The sequence below is a fragment of the Schistocerca piceifrons genome, chromosome 1 (genome assembly GCF_021461385.2).
Source record: "Schistocerca piceifrons isolate TAMUIC-IGC-003096 chromosome 1, iqSchPice1.1, whole genome shotgun sequence".
NCBI classification, from domain to species: domain Eukaryota; kingdom Metazoa; phylum Arthropoda; class Insecta; order Orthoptera; family Acrididae; genus Schistocerca; species Schistocerca piceifrons.
Genome location: NC_060138.1, coordinates 509,314,646 through 509,331,659, shown reverse-complemented (window position 1 = coordinate 509,331,659; position 17,014 = coordinate 509,314,646). Strand labels below are relative to the sequence as shown.

Here is a 17,014-nt window from a genome sequence, read left to right as displayed (position 1 = left end):
TAAAATCATATATTGAGCATGACAGGAACATTTTTCACATTGACCATCATTTATTGAGCGTGACAGGAACATTTTTCACATTGACCAGTTTACAAGTTTAGTCTGTAATTTGTTTGGGTATGATTTGTCTGTTTTGCAAATTGCTCATGGCATATGTCTTGGGTGCTTGTGAGTAAATACCGGAAAACTAAGGTCAAAAGAATATTAGATACAGATTGGAGTGCATACTTTGATTACTTATTGCCAATTAACAAATGATAATGCACATCTCTGAGGATCTACATTCTCCTTTTCTTTCACTTTTTTTGTTAAACACATATTTTCAGTGCCAAGCAGTCTAAGTTAGATAACGAACTGGCATATTATCCACATCCATCATTAATGTTAAAATTTTTAGGTTTGGTCATTCACCATTATCGTGCTGTATGAGGTCAAATCTGGGGAAAATCATTTGTGACAAATTTTCAACCATTTTGCGACTACAGCATTATTCTGAATCAGATTCCATGCAGAAATTTTTCTTACTAATTCTCCTGAACTGCAGCAGTTATTTGTGATTACTCTATAAGTTATTATTATGTAAATATGTTGTATAAAATTGCTACTAAATTTATGGTTGTTTTGATGTCAAACAGAAAAATATTATCACCTCCAATTTTTTGGCTCAGAAGATATAGTTGCTGAACAGTTTAAAGAAAACTTGAGCGTCATTTCAAATAGGTACCCCACTCATACAATTATAGTCGGTGGCGACTTCAATCTACCCTCGATATGCTGGAAAAATTATACGTTTAAAGCCAGCAGCAGGCTTGAAACGTCATCCGAAATTGTGCTGAATGCTTTCTCAAAACATTATTTAGAACAATTAGTTCATGAGCCCACTCGAAGGGTAAATTGTTGCAAAAGCGTACTTGACCTCTTAGCAACAAATAATCCTGGACAAATAGGGATTATCATGATGAGTACAGGGATTGGCGACCACAAGGCAGTTGCTGCTATGCTGAATGCCATAATACCCCAACCATAAAAAAGAAACGCAAAGTACATCTATTTAAAAAAGCTGATAAAAATGCTTTTAACAGCTTTTTAAGAGACAGTCTTCACTCCTTCCGATCTGATCACATAAGCCTAGAAAAGATGTGGAATGATTTCAAAAAGACAGTATAGACAGCAGTTGAGCGACATATAACACACAAATTAAGAAGTGATGATACTGATCCCCCATAGTACACAAAACGGGTCAGATCACTGTTGCAGAAGCAATGGAAAAAGCATGCCAAATTTAAAAGAATGCAAAATCCCCAAGATTTTCAAAGTTTTACGGAAGGTCAAAACATAGCATGTACTTCAATTTGAGATGATTTTAATAATTCCACAACGAAACTCTTGTCTCGGAATCTGGCAGAAAACCCAAAGAGATTCTAGTCATACATAAAGCATACCAGTGGCCAGTGGCGAGACACAGTGAATACCTTCACTGTGTGATAACAATGATGAAGTCGCTGATGACAATGCCACTAAAGCGAAGTTATTAAACATGATTTTCAAAAATCCTTCATCAAAGAAGATGAAGTGTATATTCCTGAATTCCAATCAAGAACAACTGCGAAGATGAGAAACATAGAAGTAGATATCCTGTGTAACAAAGCAGCTTAAATCACTTAATAAAGGCAAGGCCTCCATTCCAGATTGTATACCAGTCAGGTTCCTTTTAGACTATGCTGATACAATAGCTCCATATTTAGCAATTATATACAACCACTCGCTCACAGAAACATCCTTACCTAATGACTGGAAAATTGTTCAAGTCACGCCAATACCCAAAAAGGGAAATAGGAGTAATCGGCTGAATTGCAGGCCCATATCACTAACGTCGATTTGCAGTAGGATTTTGGAACATGTACTGTGTTGGAATATTATGAATTACCTTGGGGGAAAAAAATCAATTTATTGACACACAGTCGGCATGTATTCAGAAAATACCATTCTTGCGAAGCACAACTAGCTCTTTATACTCATGAAATAATGAGTGCTATCAACAGGGGATGTCCAATTGATTCCATATTTTTAGATTTCCAGATGGCTTCCGACACTGTTCCTCACAAGTATCTTTTAACCAAACTGCATGCCTATGGAATATCGCCTCAGTTATGCGACTGGATATGTGATTTACTGTTAGAAGGTCACAATTCGTAGTAATAGACAGAAAGTCATCGAGTATTACAAAGTAATATCCAGCATTCCCTGAGGAAGTCATATAGGCCCTTTATTGTTCCCGATCTATGTTAACGACATATGAGATAATCTGAGTAGCCCTCTTAGATTGTTTGCAGATGATGCTGTCATTTACAGTCTTGTAAAGTCATCAGAGGACCAAAGCAAATTGCAAAATGACTTAGATAAGATACCTGTATGGTGTGAAAAATGGCAATTGACCCTGAATATAGAAAAGTGTGAAGTTATTCACATGAGTACTAAAACAAATCTGCTAAATTTTGATTACGCTATATTCACACAAATCTGAAGGCTGTAAGTTCAACTAAATACTTAGGGATTACGATTACAAATAACCTAAATTGGAACGATCACATAGGTAATGCTGTGGGTAGAGCAAACCAAAGACTGTGATTCATTGGCAGAACACTTAGAAGGTATGACAGGCCTACTAAAGAGACTGCTTACACCACACTTGTCCGCCCTGTTCTGTAGTATTGCTGTGTGGTGTGGGATCTGCATCGGATGGGACTGATGGATGACATTGAAAAAGTTCTAATAAGTGTAGCCCATTTTGTATTATCGTGAAACTCAGGAGATAGTGCCACAGACATGATACGTGAATTAAAGTGGCAATCATTAAAACAAAGTTGTGTTTTGTTGCAGTGGGATCTTCTCAAGAAATTTCAATCACCAGTTTTCTCCCCTGATTGCAAAAACATTCTGTTGGTACCCACCTACATAGGGAGAAATGATCTTCACCATTAAATGAGATTAATCAGGGCTAACACCGAAAACTTTAAGTGCTTGTTTTTCCTGCACGCCGTTCGAAAGTGGAACGGTAGAGAGACAGCTTGAAGATGGTTCATTGAACCCTTTTGTTCTTTTTGTCGTCAAGGCTGTAAACAAAATAGATACCTGGTGCCGTGACCGTCGTGCACTCAGTTTGTACTGTTTACAAGTAATCTTGGGACTTACCCATAAATGTAGTGTTTTTATACAAACCCAGAAAGTGCATAGCAGTGCTTACACTGGGCTAAGCCGATTGTGACCTGAATCAAGTGAGTGTTGGTTCAAAGTCACACACAGTCCTGTGACTCTTGTTGAGTCTGCTACTCCCATCCGTTACAGTGCTGGGTGTCTTCTTGGAGTGCATGAGTCGACCTAGTGTAAAGTGTTGTCTCCTTTTGCCTGGGTCATATGGTTTCAGTCACAGTGATCAAGAGGCAAGTTAGACTGAAGATATTAAGAATGGAGGTATCAAGAATGATTATCAAGGTATGGAAATCTTAGTTGTGTGACTGAGTTTGAGCTGCAGTCTTTTTGAAAACTGGAGAAGACGATACTGGCAAGATACAGATCACATAAAATTCTGGGACATTTATTGGGATCTATACAGATGTAGATCTTATACCTCACATGTAGAAGTATTTTTGTCTCCTACAGTTTACATGTGGTTGGCTAGCACAGTAGAACTTTCACTGCGGTTTCAACCTCATTCTGTTAATAAAAAATGTAATTTCACATTGTGTACATCACATATTAATTGTGTCTATTACTTGACACTCTCTGTTCAGTGCCTCACTTAAAAGTTTGTATACCCATTTTCATTGCACACATTCCAGGATACAATTAAATTTGATGTGCTGCCCTTTTTCAGAAGACAACCTGACCTCATCCCTTTGTGGATCTGGGAGGAGGAGCAGTTCTCCAGATATGTTTGCTGATTCAATGGAATATTTAAGTACTTCATTGTCTGAAGGTAAATATTAGGGTTAAAGTTACTTTTGTTGGCTGATACTCTATGTTTAGATTATTTGTTAAGTCTTTCTTGTTTTCTGCTGTCTGTTCAGTCTTTTCTGTGCTGTCTCATACTTCATTTAAAATTTAAGAACAACTCTTACTTTTAAAAAAAGTGCCATTAGTTCTAAAGATGTGTGGACAGAATGTCACTAGTTACACTTGCCATGAGGTGGAGTATTCTTAGTACCAAACAGAGAGATTAGACTCAGCAAGATCCAAAATGAATCTGGTAGTGAACTCGTTTGGACAAGGATAACTTTTGTTAATGGTGTTTTAGATGCTTTTTTTTACCTTTTTAATACATATAAACTGTGCCTCTAGGGTCTGAATGGAAGTATAGTATGCACTAAATAAATACTATTATTTTACATTAGCATCAGTCTTTCCTTCTACCCTGTCTGGTAAGCCTCCCCTGCCCCAAGGTTCTGAGCAACTTTTCCAAACTCTAGCCCTTTTCTGAAACTTCGCCAGTCCTTTTCTTTCACCCCTCTTCCTTCCCCTTCAATCCTCCTGGGGAGAAGGAGCCACTGGCTCCAAAAGCATGCAAACTGTTATATCTTTTATATGTGTGTTCTTCTGCCACCACATGTTGAGTAGATTTTTTATCTATCCAGCTACAATTATTTTGCTATGTTAGGTACATACTACCACTTAGCATGCCTTGCAAGTGGACTACCCATCGCTGGCGCTGGGGAGGTGGAGGGGTCTACTTTGTAGGAAACCAATTTAATATTTCTATAACCAATGTCTTAAGTACAGTACTCGAAAACTCAAACTTAATAATTTACAGCACTCTCTATATTACATCAAAGACCCATTGTAGGGAGCAGTGGTTGCCAGACCTAGATTAATAACTGAATGTTTCCACCTGTCTTCATGATCAGGCAGGTCAGTCTCACAATGAAACCTTAAGGCCTTCTTTGATTTTCTTCATACTTTAGAACTCAGATATTAGGGCCTGGACATCAGTTTGCTAAAGCAGTACAACACAGTTCTCAAAAACACTGAAAAAAAATGAAGCTTTCAAAGATTATTTAAGTCAAAGCAATTGCAGTGTTTAATAATACCACTGGTAGCTTACCGCATGATATTGTAGTTTAGCAAAAACAAGGTCTCTGGCAAAATTCTCATTCAGGGTGGATTTTTTTAAACTTTGATTTCAATTAAATATTTGTTATCAAATTGAAATGTTAACTAACAAATATCTTATGTAGTTTTTGATGATAAACTATTTATTTTGAATTAATAATTGTATGAAAAAGCAGGTTTCCAAAATAAATTAAACTTCAGTGCAAAAGTTGGAAATGTCTTATTGTGAAGTGAAATATGTTGTCTGTATATAAATGATACTGTTAAATTATTTTATCACTTATACTTTTAGTTCTTTAGTTGGAATTCCTAAGTTTGTGTTTGTTAAGTGCTGATTGTGGTTCTCTTTCATATAGTAATTATGAACAGAACACAGGATAAGGAACAGTGGCGGTAATGTGAATTCTGAGAGAACAGATTCTTTTCAAAATTCTCATTTTATCACTAGCTTTCAGGATGGTGTAATGTTTAAATAGTGAAAGTATTATAATTTATTAATGCAGTAAATAAGAATAATGATCATGTCTGACGTGAAATCCTTTGACCAGCCAGGTCTCTTGGTTGTAGGGGAAGTTGAAGAAAGTCTTAACAAAAATAGTCAAAACTAGTGTCTAAAAATGCCATTGCTTATTACAAGGAGCTTCTTGCACAAGAATTTTCTTCCACAATTACTGAGGAATTGGTAAGACTGGTGGAAAATCTTTATCAATGTATGTTACAAAATATGGGTAAAAAAAATTGCAACAGATGAAGACTTGTTTATCATTGATGAAATCAATGTCACCTTTGAAGAGGATTCTGATTACGAGCCAGAGGGAAAATATTGTTAAAAACCTGGATAGGATTTCAAGTGATTCTGAAATAAAAGTTGTTAATATTTCAGAGTCTCATCCAAAATGGAGTGAAAACTTTACATAAACAAAGGTGTTTCCACTTAAAATCTATTAAGGATTTGACGAAAAGAGTTAAAAGGTATTGAAAGTGCTAGAGCTGCTCTTGGGAAATACACAGTTATTGGCTTGTGGATGTACAGCTGCTTTATAGAAGGTCGACAAGTGATGACAAGAAATTTGCAAATATGGACCTTAGTTTTTCTAAGTCAGGTTGAAAATTTTGATTTTAAATCTTTGGATTCATGGTTTGAGAACTTCAAACATAACCATTGAATGTGCCAGTCAAAAGTAACAAAATATGTATCTGAAAAAGGAAACAACACAGGAAATTTTGGGTTCTGCAGAAAATTTTGGTAGGCATGTGATCTGATATCAATTTTTGATCCCACTTTTGTTATTAATTCACATCTAACTAGTATTGTGTTTAAGTATTGTTTTCCATATTCATTATAGAATATTAAGCAGTGTGAAACTTTCTTTTCCTTTTTTCAGTATATCAATACCATCTACATTCAGTATACGAGGGTGGTTTGAAAAGTTCTCAGAGCAGAATAGAAAAAAAGTACTTACATCACTGAAACATTTTTTTTATTTTTTGATGTAGTCTACTTGTAGATTAATGCACTTGGTCCAATAATGTTCCAGCACCTTGATCCCATCTCAGAAATCAGTTTCTTCTAGGCCTGCAAAATAGTTGTCAACTCCAGCTATCAATTCTTCGTTTGAAGTGGATCTTCGTCCACCAAGAAAAATTTTCAGTTTTGGGAAGAGATGGAAGTCTGACAGACCTATATCACACTTGTTATAGCTCTGATAGACTTTAATCTCTTCCCAAAACTGAAAATTTACAACTTAGTTCATGTAATTTTGCTTTGGCCATGGCACTTGTGTAGGTGCGCATTGTGTTCAGCCGGCCGGAGTGGCTGAGCAGTTCTAGGTGCTAGAGTCTGTGTAGGTGCACATTGTGTTCAGCTGGCCGGAGTGGCCGAGCTGTTCTAGGCGCTACAGTCTGGAACCGTGCGACTGCTACGGTCACAGGTTCGAATCCTGCCTTGGGCATGGATGTGTGTGATGTCCTTCGGTTAGTTAGGTTTAAGTAGTTCTAAGTTCTAGGGGACTGATGACCTCCGCAGTTAAGTCCATAGTGCTCAGAGCCATTTGAACCATTGTGTTGATGGAAGATGACCTTGCTAAATGTGTTCTTTTTTCATTTATCATTTGTTACAGTTTGTCCAGGAGGTTAGCATAGTATTCTCCAGTAATTGTTTGCCCAGTAGGGAGATAAACTACAAACAGAATCCTCTTCGCATCCCAGAACACTGATGCCATGACCTTTCCCGCTGAAGGAACTGTCTTTGCTTTCGTTGGTGGCAGAGAATCAGCATGGTTCCACTGGTTTGACTGTTGTTTTGTCTCTGGGGTATAGTAGTGCACCCAAGTTTCATCTGTGGTCACAGATCGGTGGAAAAATCTTGTTCGTTTCTCCTAAAACCGGCCAAACATTGTTCCAAACAACAAGCCGGAAGTCGAAAACAATTTGAATAATCATTTTTTAAATGTTGTAGAGAAAATAAGATCTAAATGTTCATTAGAAGAAGCAAGGAAGTTAATGGAAGAGGCATTATCCACGCCATTTGATACAATTGAAATTCCACCCACCTCTCCTTCTGAAATTAGGAAGATAATAAACTCCCTTAAGAATAAAAGCTCACATGGAATTGATGGCATTTCCAGCAGGATAATAAAAGCTTGTTCCCAAGAGATAAGTGGGATTCTTAGCCACATATGTAATAGCTCTCTGAAGCAGTGTATTTTCCCAGAGAGACTGAAGTATGACATTGTTAAACCACTGCATAAAAAAGGGGATATGTCAGATGTCAACAACTGCCGCCCAATCTCTCTTCTGACTGCCTTATCCCAGATTCTTGAAAAAGTAATGTATTGTAAAGTTGTTTCACACTTTTGTAAAAATAAAGTTTTAACAAAATGTCAGTTTGGTTTCCAGAAAGGTTTTTCAACGGAAAATGCTAAATATACTTTCACTAATGAAATATTAAATGCTCTGAGTAACCAGAAGTCACCCGTTGGGATTTTTTGTGATCTCTCAAAGGCTTTTGATTGTGTAAATCATGGAATACTTCTAGATAAGCTCAAGTACTATGGTATGAATGGGACAGCACTCAAATGGTTAAAATCATACCTAACTGGAAGAGTGCAGAAAGATGAAATAAGCAGAGCACATAATATGCAAAAAAACTGGCGATTTCTCAAATTGGGGAACAATCAATAATGGGGTGCTGCAAGGTTTGGTCTTGTGTCCTCTTCTGTTCTTAATATATATTAATGACTTGCCATTCTATATTCATGAAGATGCAAAGCTGGTACTTTTTGCCGATGATACAAATATAAATATCACACCCAACAGACAAGAATTAACTGGTGAAATTGTAAATGATGTTTTTCAGAAAATCATTAAGTGGTTCTCTGCAAATGGACTCCCATTAAACTTTGACAAAACACAGTAAATGGAATGACACCATTAATAAATATAGACTTCGATCAGAAATCGGTAGCTAAGGTAGAATATTCAAAATTTCTAGGTGTATGCAATGATGAGGGGTTGAACTGGAAAAACACACTGAAGATATGCTGAAAAGTTTGAGTTCAGCCACTTATGCTATTAGGGTCATTGCAAATTTTGGTGATATACATCTCAGTAAATTAGCTTACCACACCTATTTTCATTCTCTGCTTTCGTGTGGCATCATATTCTGGGGTAACTCATCATTGAGTAAAAGAGTGTTCAGTGCACAAAAGCATGTAATCAGAATAATTGCTGGAGCTCATCCAAGATCATCCTGCATGCACTTAATAGCCAGAGATTTTCACTGTAGCCTCATAATATATATATTCACTTATGAAATTTGTTATTAACAATCCGAATGAATTCAAAAGTAATAGCAGTGTACATGGCTACAACACGAGGAGAAAGGATGATCTTCACTACTCAAGATTAAATCTAACTTTGGCTCAGAAGGGGGTAAATTATGCTGCCACAAAAGTCTTTGCTCACTTACCTAATGGCATCAAAAGTCTGACAGATAGCCATATGGCATTTAAAAGGAAATTAGAAGAATTTCTTAATGGCAACTCCTTCTACTCATTAGATGAATTTTTGGATATAGTAAGTGGGTAATTTCCCCAACCAAAACAAAAAAAATTAAGTGTCATGTAATATTTTGTGTAATGTAATATCTTGTATAGACACCTTTTATTAACCTGACATGTTCCACATCATTACGAAGTGTCGTATTCATGATCTGTGGAACAAGTACTAATCTAATCTAATCCGATATGTCCATTCTCATGTGTTTCTGATCCAGTGTCAAGAATTGTGGCACCCATCTTGAAGATAATTTTTTAATTTCTAATTATTCAGTTAAAATGTGACATATCCTTTCAGACGACATCTGACAAGAGTGAGAAATTTCACGCACTTTCAATCGGCGATCCTCCATGACCATTTTGTGCACTTTTGCAGTGATTTCTGGAATAGTGACACATCTTGGCAGACCACTGTGCGGATCAACATCTAAGCTCTCCCAACCAAATTTAAAATCATTTGTCCACTTGGCAACAGTTGAATATGAAGAAGCCCTTTCTTTATGAAGTACTTAATCACTGCTCAAATCTAGATTTTTTCCGTCTTTGCAAGTCACTACACAGGAACAACAACAGAGCCATGTCACCGCCACAGTTCTGTTCCAAGAGCACTGATGTGGCACGTGTTTGCAGGCAACACATCGAAAAATACAAGAATGATATTCATTCTTAGTCAGAGAAGTTGACAGCTAATTTATATAAAAATTGTTTGATTAAATCCATAAGACCATAAGTGCGAGAAAAAAATTTCTCTTGCTTGTTGAATCTTGGCAAAGACAAACCAAGCCAGAAACGTATCATGAAATTTTTAAATGATAATCATTTGTCAACAAGTACAGTTAATTTTTTTCCTCCTAAATGTAAAGCTTTAGTTCAGTCTTTTGATTTACATTTTTATAAGCACGTCAAAAATTTTATAACATGGCTTCAAATATGCACATATTTAATCAAATAAATATGTGAAATTAATTCTTGAGAAGATTGTTTTAAAATTTAATCTGTCATGTCACTATCTGCCATATTTTTCTAAATGATTCAACATACATGGTATTTCCAAATGAAATTTTCACACTGCAGCGGAGTGCGTGCTGGTGTGAAACTTCCTGGCAGATTAAAACTGTGAGCTGGACTGAGACTAGAACTCGGGCCCTTTGTTTTTCACGGGCATGTGCGCTACCGACAGAGCTGCCCAAGCACAACTCACAACCCATCCTCACAGCTTTACTTCTGCCAGTATCTCATCTTCTACCTTCCAAACTTCACAGAAGCACTCCTGCGAACCTTGCAGAACTAGCACTTCTGGAAGAAAGAATATTGCGGAGACATGGCTTAGCCACAGACTGGGGCATGTATCCAGAATGAAATTTTCACTCTGCAACAGTGTGTGCGCTGATGTGAAACTTCCTGGCAGATTAAAACTGTGTGCCAGACCAAGGCTCAAACTCTTAGTGAGTATCTCCATGATCTCTTCTTTAGTACAACCATGAAATCTTGTCATTTTCTTTGGAGAAGATAATAAGAAAAACACTGTTATGCCAATCTTTATGAACAGTAAGACGTTAAGCAAAGTCAGATGTGGCAAAATGAGATTACAACAGACAAAGTACCTAAACAAAATTTTGTGGCCAGTATTGTGAAAAGCTATTGACACATGTGGGAGAAATTCTATTGTATACCTAAACTCATCAACTGCACTCACATGCCTTAGAGGAGGCATGTCTATAATCATGCGTAGCAATCAGGCGTCGTTTAGGACACCTAAGGTAACTTGTCACTAACACTGAAGGAGGCTGTGCTTAAATTCATCAGTAGTACGTAGGAACAACGGAGCACAATGAATTGTCTTGTCAGCAACAGTCAAAGGATTAATAGCTCATGTATAATAGCCTATTTTATTTTCAACTTGAAATTAAGATGGTTTGGCCATGTATAGAGGAAAGGCATTAAACAAGGAGCCAATGAATATACGGAAAAAGAAATAGCTATAAAGAGACTCAAATATAGCTGGACAGAAAAATGTATTGACCATTTAGAAATAGTAAGAAAGATATGTGTAAACAAGTTTAGAAAAGGCTCAGTCCAGGATAAGAGCCAAGCATAGTTCTTGCATGATTATAATGACATTAAGAGGCTCTCGTGCATAAAAACTTGTGTTATGTGTGGCCAACTTTAAAAGTGCCAGTATTTGATTAAGTGTGTGCTGTTGTAGATGAAACATGTTTCCATATAACACTCCCTTTCCTGCTATGTATCAAACTGGAACATATACTATCAAACCTCAGTTACGGGTCAGTCCATACCAAGTGGTCCAAGAAAAAAATAATTGGTTGCTTGACCCTTTCAGAAAAATTTTATATTTACTGGGTGAATTCCCCAATGTTTAGTAACCACAAAAATATTTAAAAAATTATTGTTTATTATTTTGAAATGGTGGCCATATTTGTTCCATGTCACATGCGTTTTTTTTGTATTTGCAGGCATCTACATTTTTTACAATTATTCAGTAGTGGATTGTCCTAAGCCTTTCAGATAAAATGCATTTAGTTCAACACACTCTGGGCTACAAATTAACATTATCACTTAGCTGAATGTATTTTTTAATGTATTTTAATAGTTCAAAGTTATCAGCCACAACTGAAAAAAACTCAGTTTTTGAACAGTAGTTTTCCACAGAAAGATTGATTTCCCAGCTTGAATATTTTTTCTGCTATTACACTGTATAGTAAAGTTACTTTTTATAGAGTATCAGTGGAGAGCAGCTTACACTAGAAAAAACCACTATTTTAAAAAATGGATTTTTTTTTAATTTTTCCATTTTGTGGCCTGCGATATCTTTGTTGGGGGACCAGATAAAAATCTGAAAATTTCACAGTATAAATTTCAACTTTCGGATTCAATTGGAAGCTATGGAAAAAAAATTACAAACACGGGTCAAAAATTTTTTAACACATGATATGTAGGCTTATGGAATAAAATGTATCTTACAATGTATAATTTAATCATATCTATGATTACTTAATTTTTTTGAAAATAAGCCTACTAATTACATTATATTGTTCTCTTGTTATTTGTTTTTAGTTCATCGCTCATTGAACATTTGAGAAATTTGTTCACTCAGTTTGGGTGTTAGGTTATAAGTTCGCCCAGTCACTGTTGTAAATTCCATGGCAGACAGCTTCCTTAGTACATTTTTAAGTGGCATCCAAACTTTATCCTACTCAGTCTTTTTAAAAGACGCCCATGGTCCTGGAGGGTGATAAAATACAACATGTACATCTTAGTTTTGACAGTCAATGTTATCACCTTGCCAATCCACCACTGTTCATCGTAAACACAAGCCACTATGTCTTTATTTTGAAGAACCAGTTGTACAAGTTTCCCACGCTGATGAAAGTTCACTATCAGGTGAAGTTGATGTGATCTTACATTTAAGTAAGTTGTGTACAAAACAATGAAAAGATCGAGTGCCTTTAATCTTCTGACAAGTGTTGTACCTTTCCTTCAAGACACTGTCATAGACTTCTTGTATTTCCTCACATTGTACAAAAACATAGGTAATTCCTTTGATATGTTTTTTACAGAATTCAAACATTTCTTGAGGTGTTATGATATGATTGTCATCGGTCCGCGGCAGACTTGCTTTTGTGACAGCTCGCTTTGTTGTATCCCTGACACCATTACAAGCATTCCTTCCACGGCATGAAGCAAAAAAAATGACATTCATATATATCGACTTACTGCCACATCCTAAAAGTACAAGTTTTTTTTATTTTTATTTTTATTTATTTTTTTTATGGAAGGATTGTGCTGTTTAATGTAGTTTTTTAATTTTAGTTGAAAAATGTGCACTGCTGTAGTGTTGTGTTCAATGTAGTCACTTATGAAACAAAAGCTGTGGCACATTAGTTTATCTTCATCTTTATAATAGAATACAAATTGATGAACTGTGGCCTGTTTGTGCCCAGTGGTGTCTTTGTACTTCATCTTGAACAACAAAGGAATAATTTCTGAAAAGTCAGCAAGAACTAACCATTCATCAGCTGCCAAGATTTGCTTTTTGTCTTTCAAAAATTTACTTTGAACTTTTGCAATAAAATGACGCATTTTGTGATTTTCAAGGGTAGCCACCAACACTTCAAAAAACTCTTCTTGTGATTTTATGACTGTCACCATTTCCGTTCTGTCTTGTGTCATCCATTGTTTGTATTTTATATTGTCAGGCAACAAATCGTCTTCTTCGGATTCTTCAAACATGTCAAGTAAGGCTTGTTTGCCTGGACAATCTGCACATTTTACCATGATCACACAATTGTAACTGATCTATCATCAAGCAATTTGTTAACATCGAGTATAGGTTTAAGTGCCAGGAAGTTGTTTCTGAAAGTATTTGTATGGAGTGTAGCCATGTATGGAAGTGAAACATGGACAATAAGTAGTTTGGACAAGAAGAGAATAGAAGCTTTCGAAACGTGGTGCTACAGAAAAATGCTGAAGATTAGATGGGTAGATCACATAACTAATGAGGAGGTATTGAATAAAATTGGGGAGAAGAGGAGTTTGTGGCACAACTTGACTAGAAGAAGGGATCAGTTGGTAGGACATGTTCTGAGGCATCAAGAGATCACCAATTTAGTATTGGCGGCTGTTATTGTCATTGTCGTAATACTGAATAACTTTATTGATTGCATTTTCATCTACCAAATTAAATGCACTTTTCTTTTGTAATGCTGGTAAAATTCCCTGTTCTTTTAGTAATTGCCTTCTTAACTTAACAAGACGTTCTGACGCATTAAGGTCATCGCTAACTTTTGCTTGACTCCAAGAATTCGGCAGTAAACTGATAACCTTAATTTTATCCTCTTTGTTTGTAGTACTGCATTTAGTTTTTAGTTTTTCTATCAACTCATCATATTCGGTTGGTGAAGTTTTAGGACTTCCATCTGTTTTAGTACAAATTGTATTTTGAAATGGAACTTCTAAATTCTTTTTGACTGTAGCTGCCACTTTCTCAATTTTTGTATTCAAGACATTTGGTCTTTTATCTTGACTTAGTTTTCTAATTTTACTAGCAGGCGATATACCCAGGATTTCACAAGCTGTTTCTACTTTTTTAATGGTTGCTGGTAAGTCACAAAATTCTGTATCTGAGGTTTCACTATCCTTTCTCTTGTGAATTACAAATATCTTAGAACATGTTGGACACAATGTTTTTCCTGGTTGGAGATTGACAAAAGGGCTTTTATTTTTAGAATAATGATCAAATGTTATTTCTCGCAGACCTTTTGTTATGGGTTTTTTTATGTTTCTCAAAAGGGTCCATGTGAGACTGACCAAAAAGGTGATGAATTATTATTATTATTATTATCATATTTTTTTTTTTTAAAAGTGTTTCATTTCATGGTACTTGCATGTTGATTTGACATCTGGGTCGACTTGTAAGTGAAACAACACTTTTTCTTCTTCACTGTAATCTTCGATTAAAGTAATGTCTTTAGGATACACTCCATACACACTTTTATGACATGCTTCATTAATAATAACACCAACAGAACACTGAGACACCATTTTCCAACTGCACACTTCAAGAAATTATAGCTAAATAAGTGTGAGTAGACAGTTGTTGGTGTAAGGGGGAAGACAACAGTCAGACTTGTATAGGCTTGTAGATGCAACTGTTAGTATGCTGAAACAATTATCACAGCATTGTTTCAACAAATAATCATTAGCTAATGTAATGTGGTGTGTTACATAATGCAGTTGGTATACTTTATTTGGTTAGCCTACCAGATATCACAGATGTTAAAAAACATATTTTTGACTTGTGTTTATAATCTTTTTTCCATAACTTCCAAAGTTGAAATTTATACTGAAGTTTGATATCATAAAGGTCTATTAACTGTGAAATTTTCAGGTTTTTATCTGGTCCCCCAACAAAGATATTGCATGTCACAAAATGGAAATATTAAAAAAATATATATTTTTTTAAAAATAGTGTATTTTTTAAAGTGTAAGCTGCTCACCATTGATACTCTATAAAAAGTAACTATACTATGCAGTGTAATAGCAGAAAAAATATTAAATCTGAGAAATTAATCTTTCTTTGGAAAACTAGTGTTCAAAAACTGTTTTTTTAAATTTGTGGCTGATAACTTTGAACTATTAAAATATGTTAAATAATACATTCATCTAAGTGATAATGATGTTAATTTGTAGCCCAGAGAGTGTTAAACTAAATGCATTTTATCTGAAAGGCTTAGGACAATCCCCTACTGAATAATTGTTAAAAATGTAGATGCATGCAAATACGAAAAAATGCATGCAGCCTGGAACAAATATTGCCGCCATTTCAAAATAATAATAAACAGTAAATGAAAAAAAAAATTTGTGACTACTAAACACAGAGCATAACTTAATCACAACTAACACTTGGTTCAAGAATCATAAAAGAAGGTTGTATACATGGAAGATGCCTGGAGATACTGGAAGGTCTCAGATAGATTATATAATGGTAAGACAGAGATTCAGGAACCAGGTTTTAAATTGTAAGATATTTTCAGGGGCAGATGTGGACTCTGACCACAGTCTATTGATTATGAAATGTAGATTAAAACTGAAGAAACTGCAAAAAGGTGGGAATTTGAGGAGATGGGACCTGGATAAACTGAAAGAACCAGAGGTTGCAGTGAGCTTCAGGGAGAGCATTAGGGAACGATTGACAAGAATGTGGGAAAGAAATACAGTAGAAGAAGATTGGGTAGCTTTGAGAGATGAAATTGTGAAGGTAGCAGAGCAGCAAGTAGGTAAAAAGACGAGGACTAATAGAAATCCTTGGGTAACAGAAGAGATATTGAATTTATTTGGTGAAAGGAGAAAATTTAAAAATGCAGTAAGTGAAGCAGGTAAAAAGGAATACAAACGTCTCAAGAATGAGGTCGACAGGAAGTGCAAAATGGCTAAGCAGGGATGGCTAGAGGACAAATGTAAGGATGTGGTGGCGCATATTACTAGGGGTAAGATAGATACTGCCTACAGGAAGATTAAAGAGACCTTTGCAGAAAAGAGAACCACTTGCATGAATATCAAGAGCTCAGATGGAAACCCAGTTCTAAGCAAAGGAAATCAGAAAGGTGGAAGGAGTATATAGAGGGTCTATACAAGGGCGATGTTCTTGTGGACAATATTACAGAAATGGAAGAGAATGTAGATGAAGATGAAATAGGAAATATGATATTGTGTGAAGAGTTTGACAGAGCACTGAAATACCTGAGTCGAAACAAGGCCCGGGAGTACACAACATTCCATGAGAACTACTAACAGCCTTGGGAGAGCCAGGCCTAGCAAACCTGTACCATCTAGTGAGCAAGATGTATGGGACAGGCAAAATACCCTCAGACTTCAAGAAGAATATAATAATTCCAATCCCAAAGAAAGCAGGTGTTGACAGATGTGAAAATTATTGAACTATCAGTTTAATAAGCCACGGCTGCAAAATACTAACACGAATTCTTTACAGACGAATGGAAAAACTGGTAGAAGCCAACCTCGGGGTAGATCAGTTTGGATTCCGTAGAAATGTTGGAACACGTGAGGCAATTCTGACCCTACGACTTATCTTAGAAAATAGATTAAGGAAAGGCAAACCCCCGTTTGTAGCATTTGTAGACTTAGAGAAAGCTTTTGAACGTTGACTGGAGTTATTCTCTTTCAAATTCTGAAGGTGGCAGGGGTAAAATACAGGGAGCGAAAGGCTATTTACAATTTGTACAGAAACCAGATGGCAATTATAAGAGTCAAGGGCAGGGTGTATATGACCCGGGACAACCGGGAGATCCGGGAAAAACCCGGAATTTTTT

The 17,014-nt window shown here is 36.0% G+C and overlaps 1 protein-coding gene across 1 annotated transcript in view; it reads left to right on the top strand.

Annotated features, from left to right (window-relative positions):
- LOC124796636 (poly(ADP-ribose) glycohydrolase-like) overlaps window positions 1-17,014 on the top strand; it is a 129,410-nt gene that overhangs the window by 10,589 nt on the left and 101,807 nt on the right. Inside the window, exon 3 of the mRNA XM_047260711.1 lies at window positions 3,875-3,976. Within this exon, the coding sequence (XP_047116667.1) occupies window positions 3,875-3,976 (102 nt within the window). The remainder of the gene's footprint in view (window positions 1-3,874; window positions 3,977-17,014) is intronic.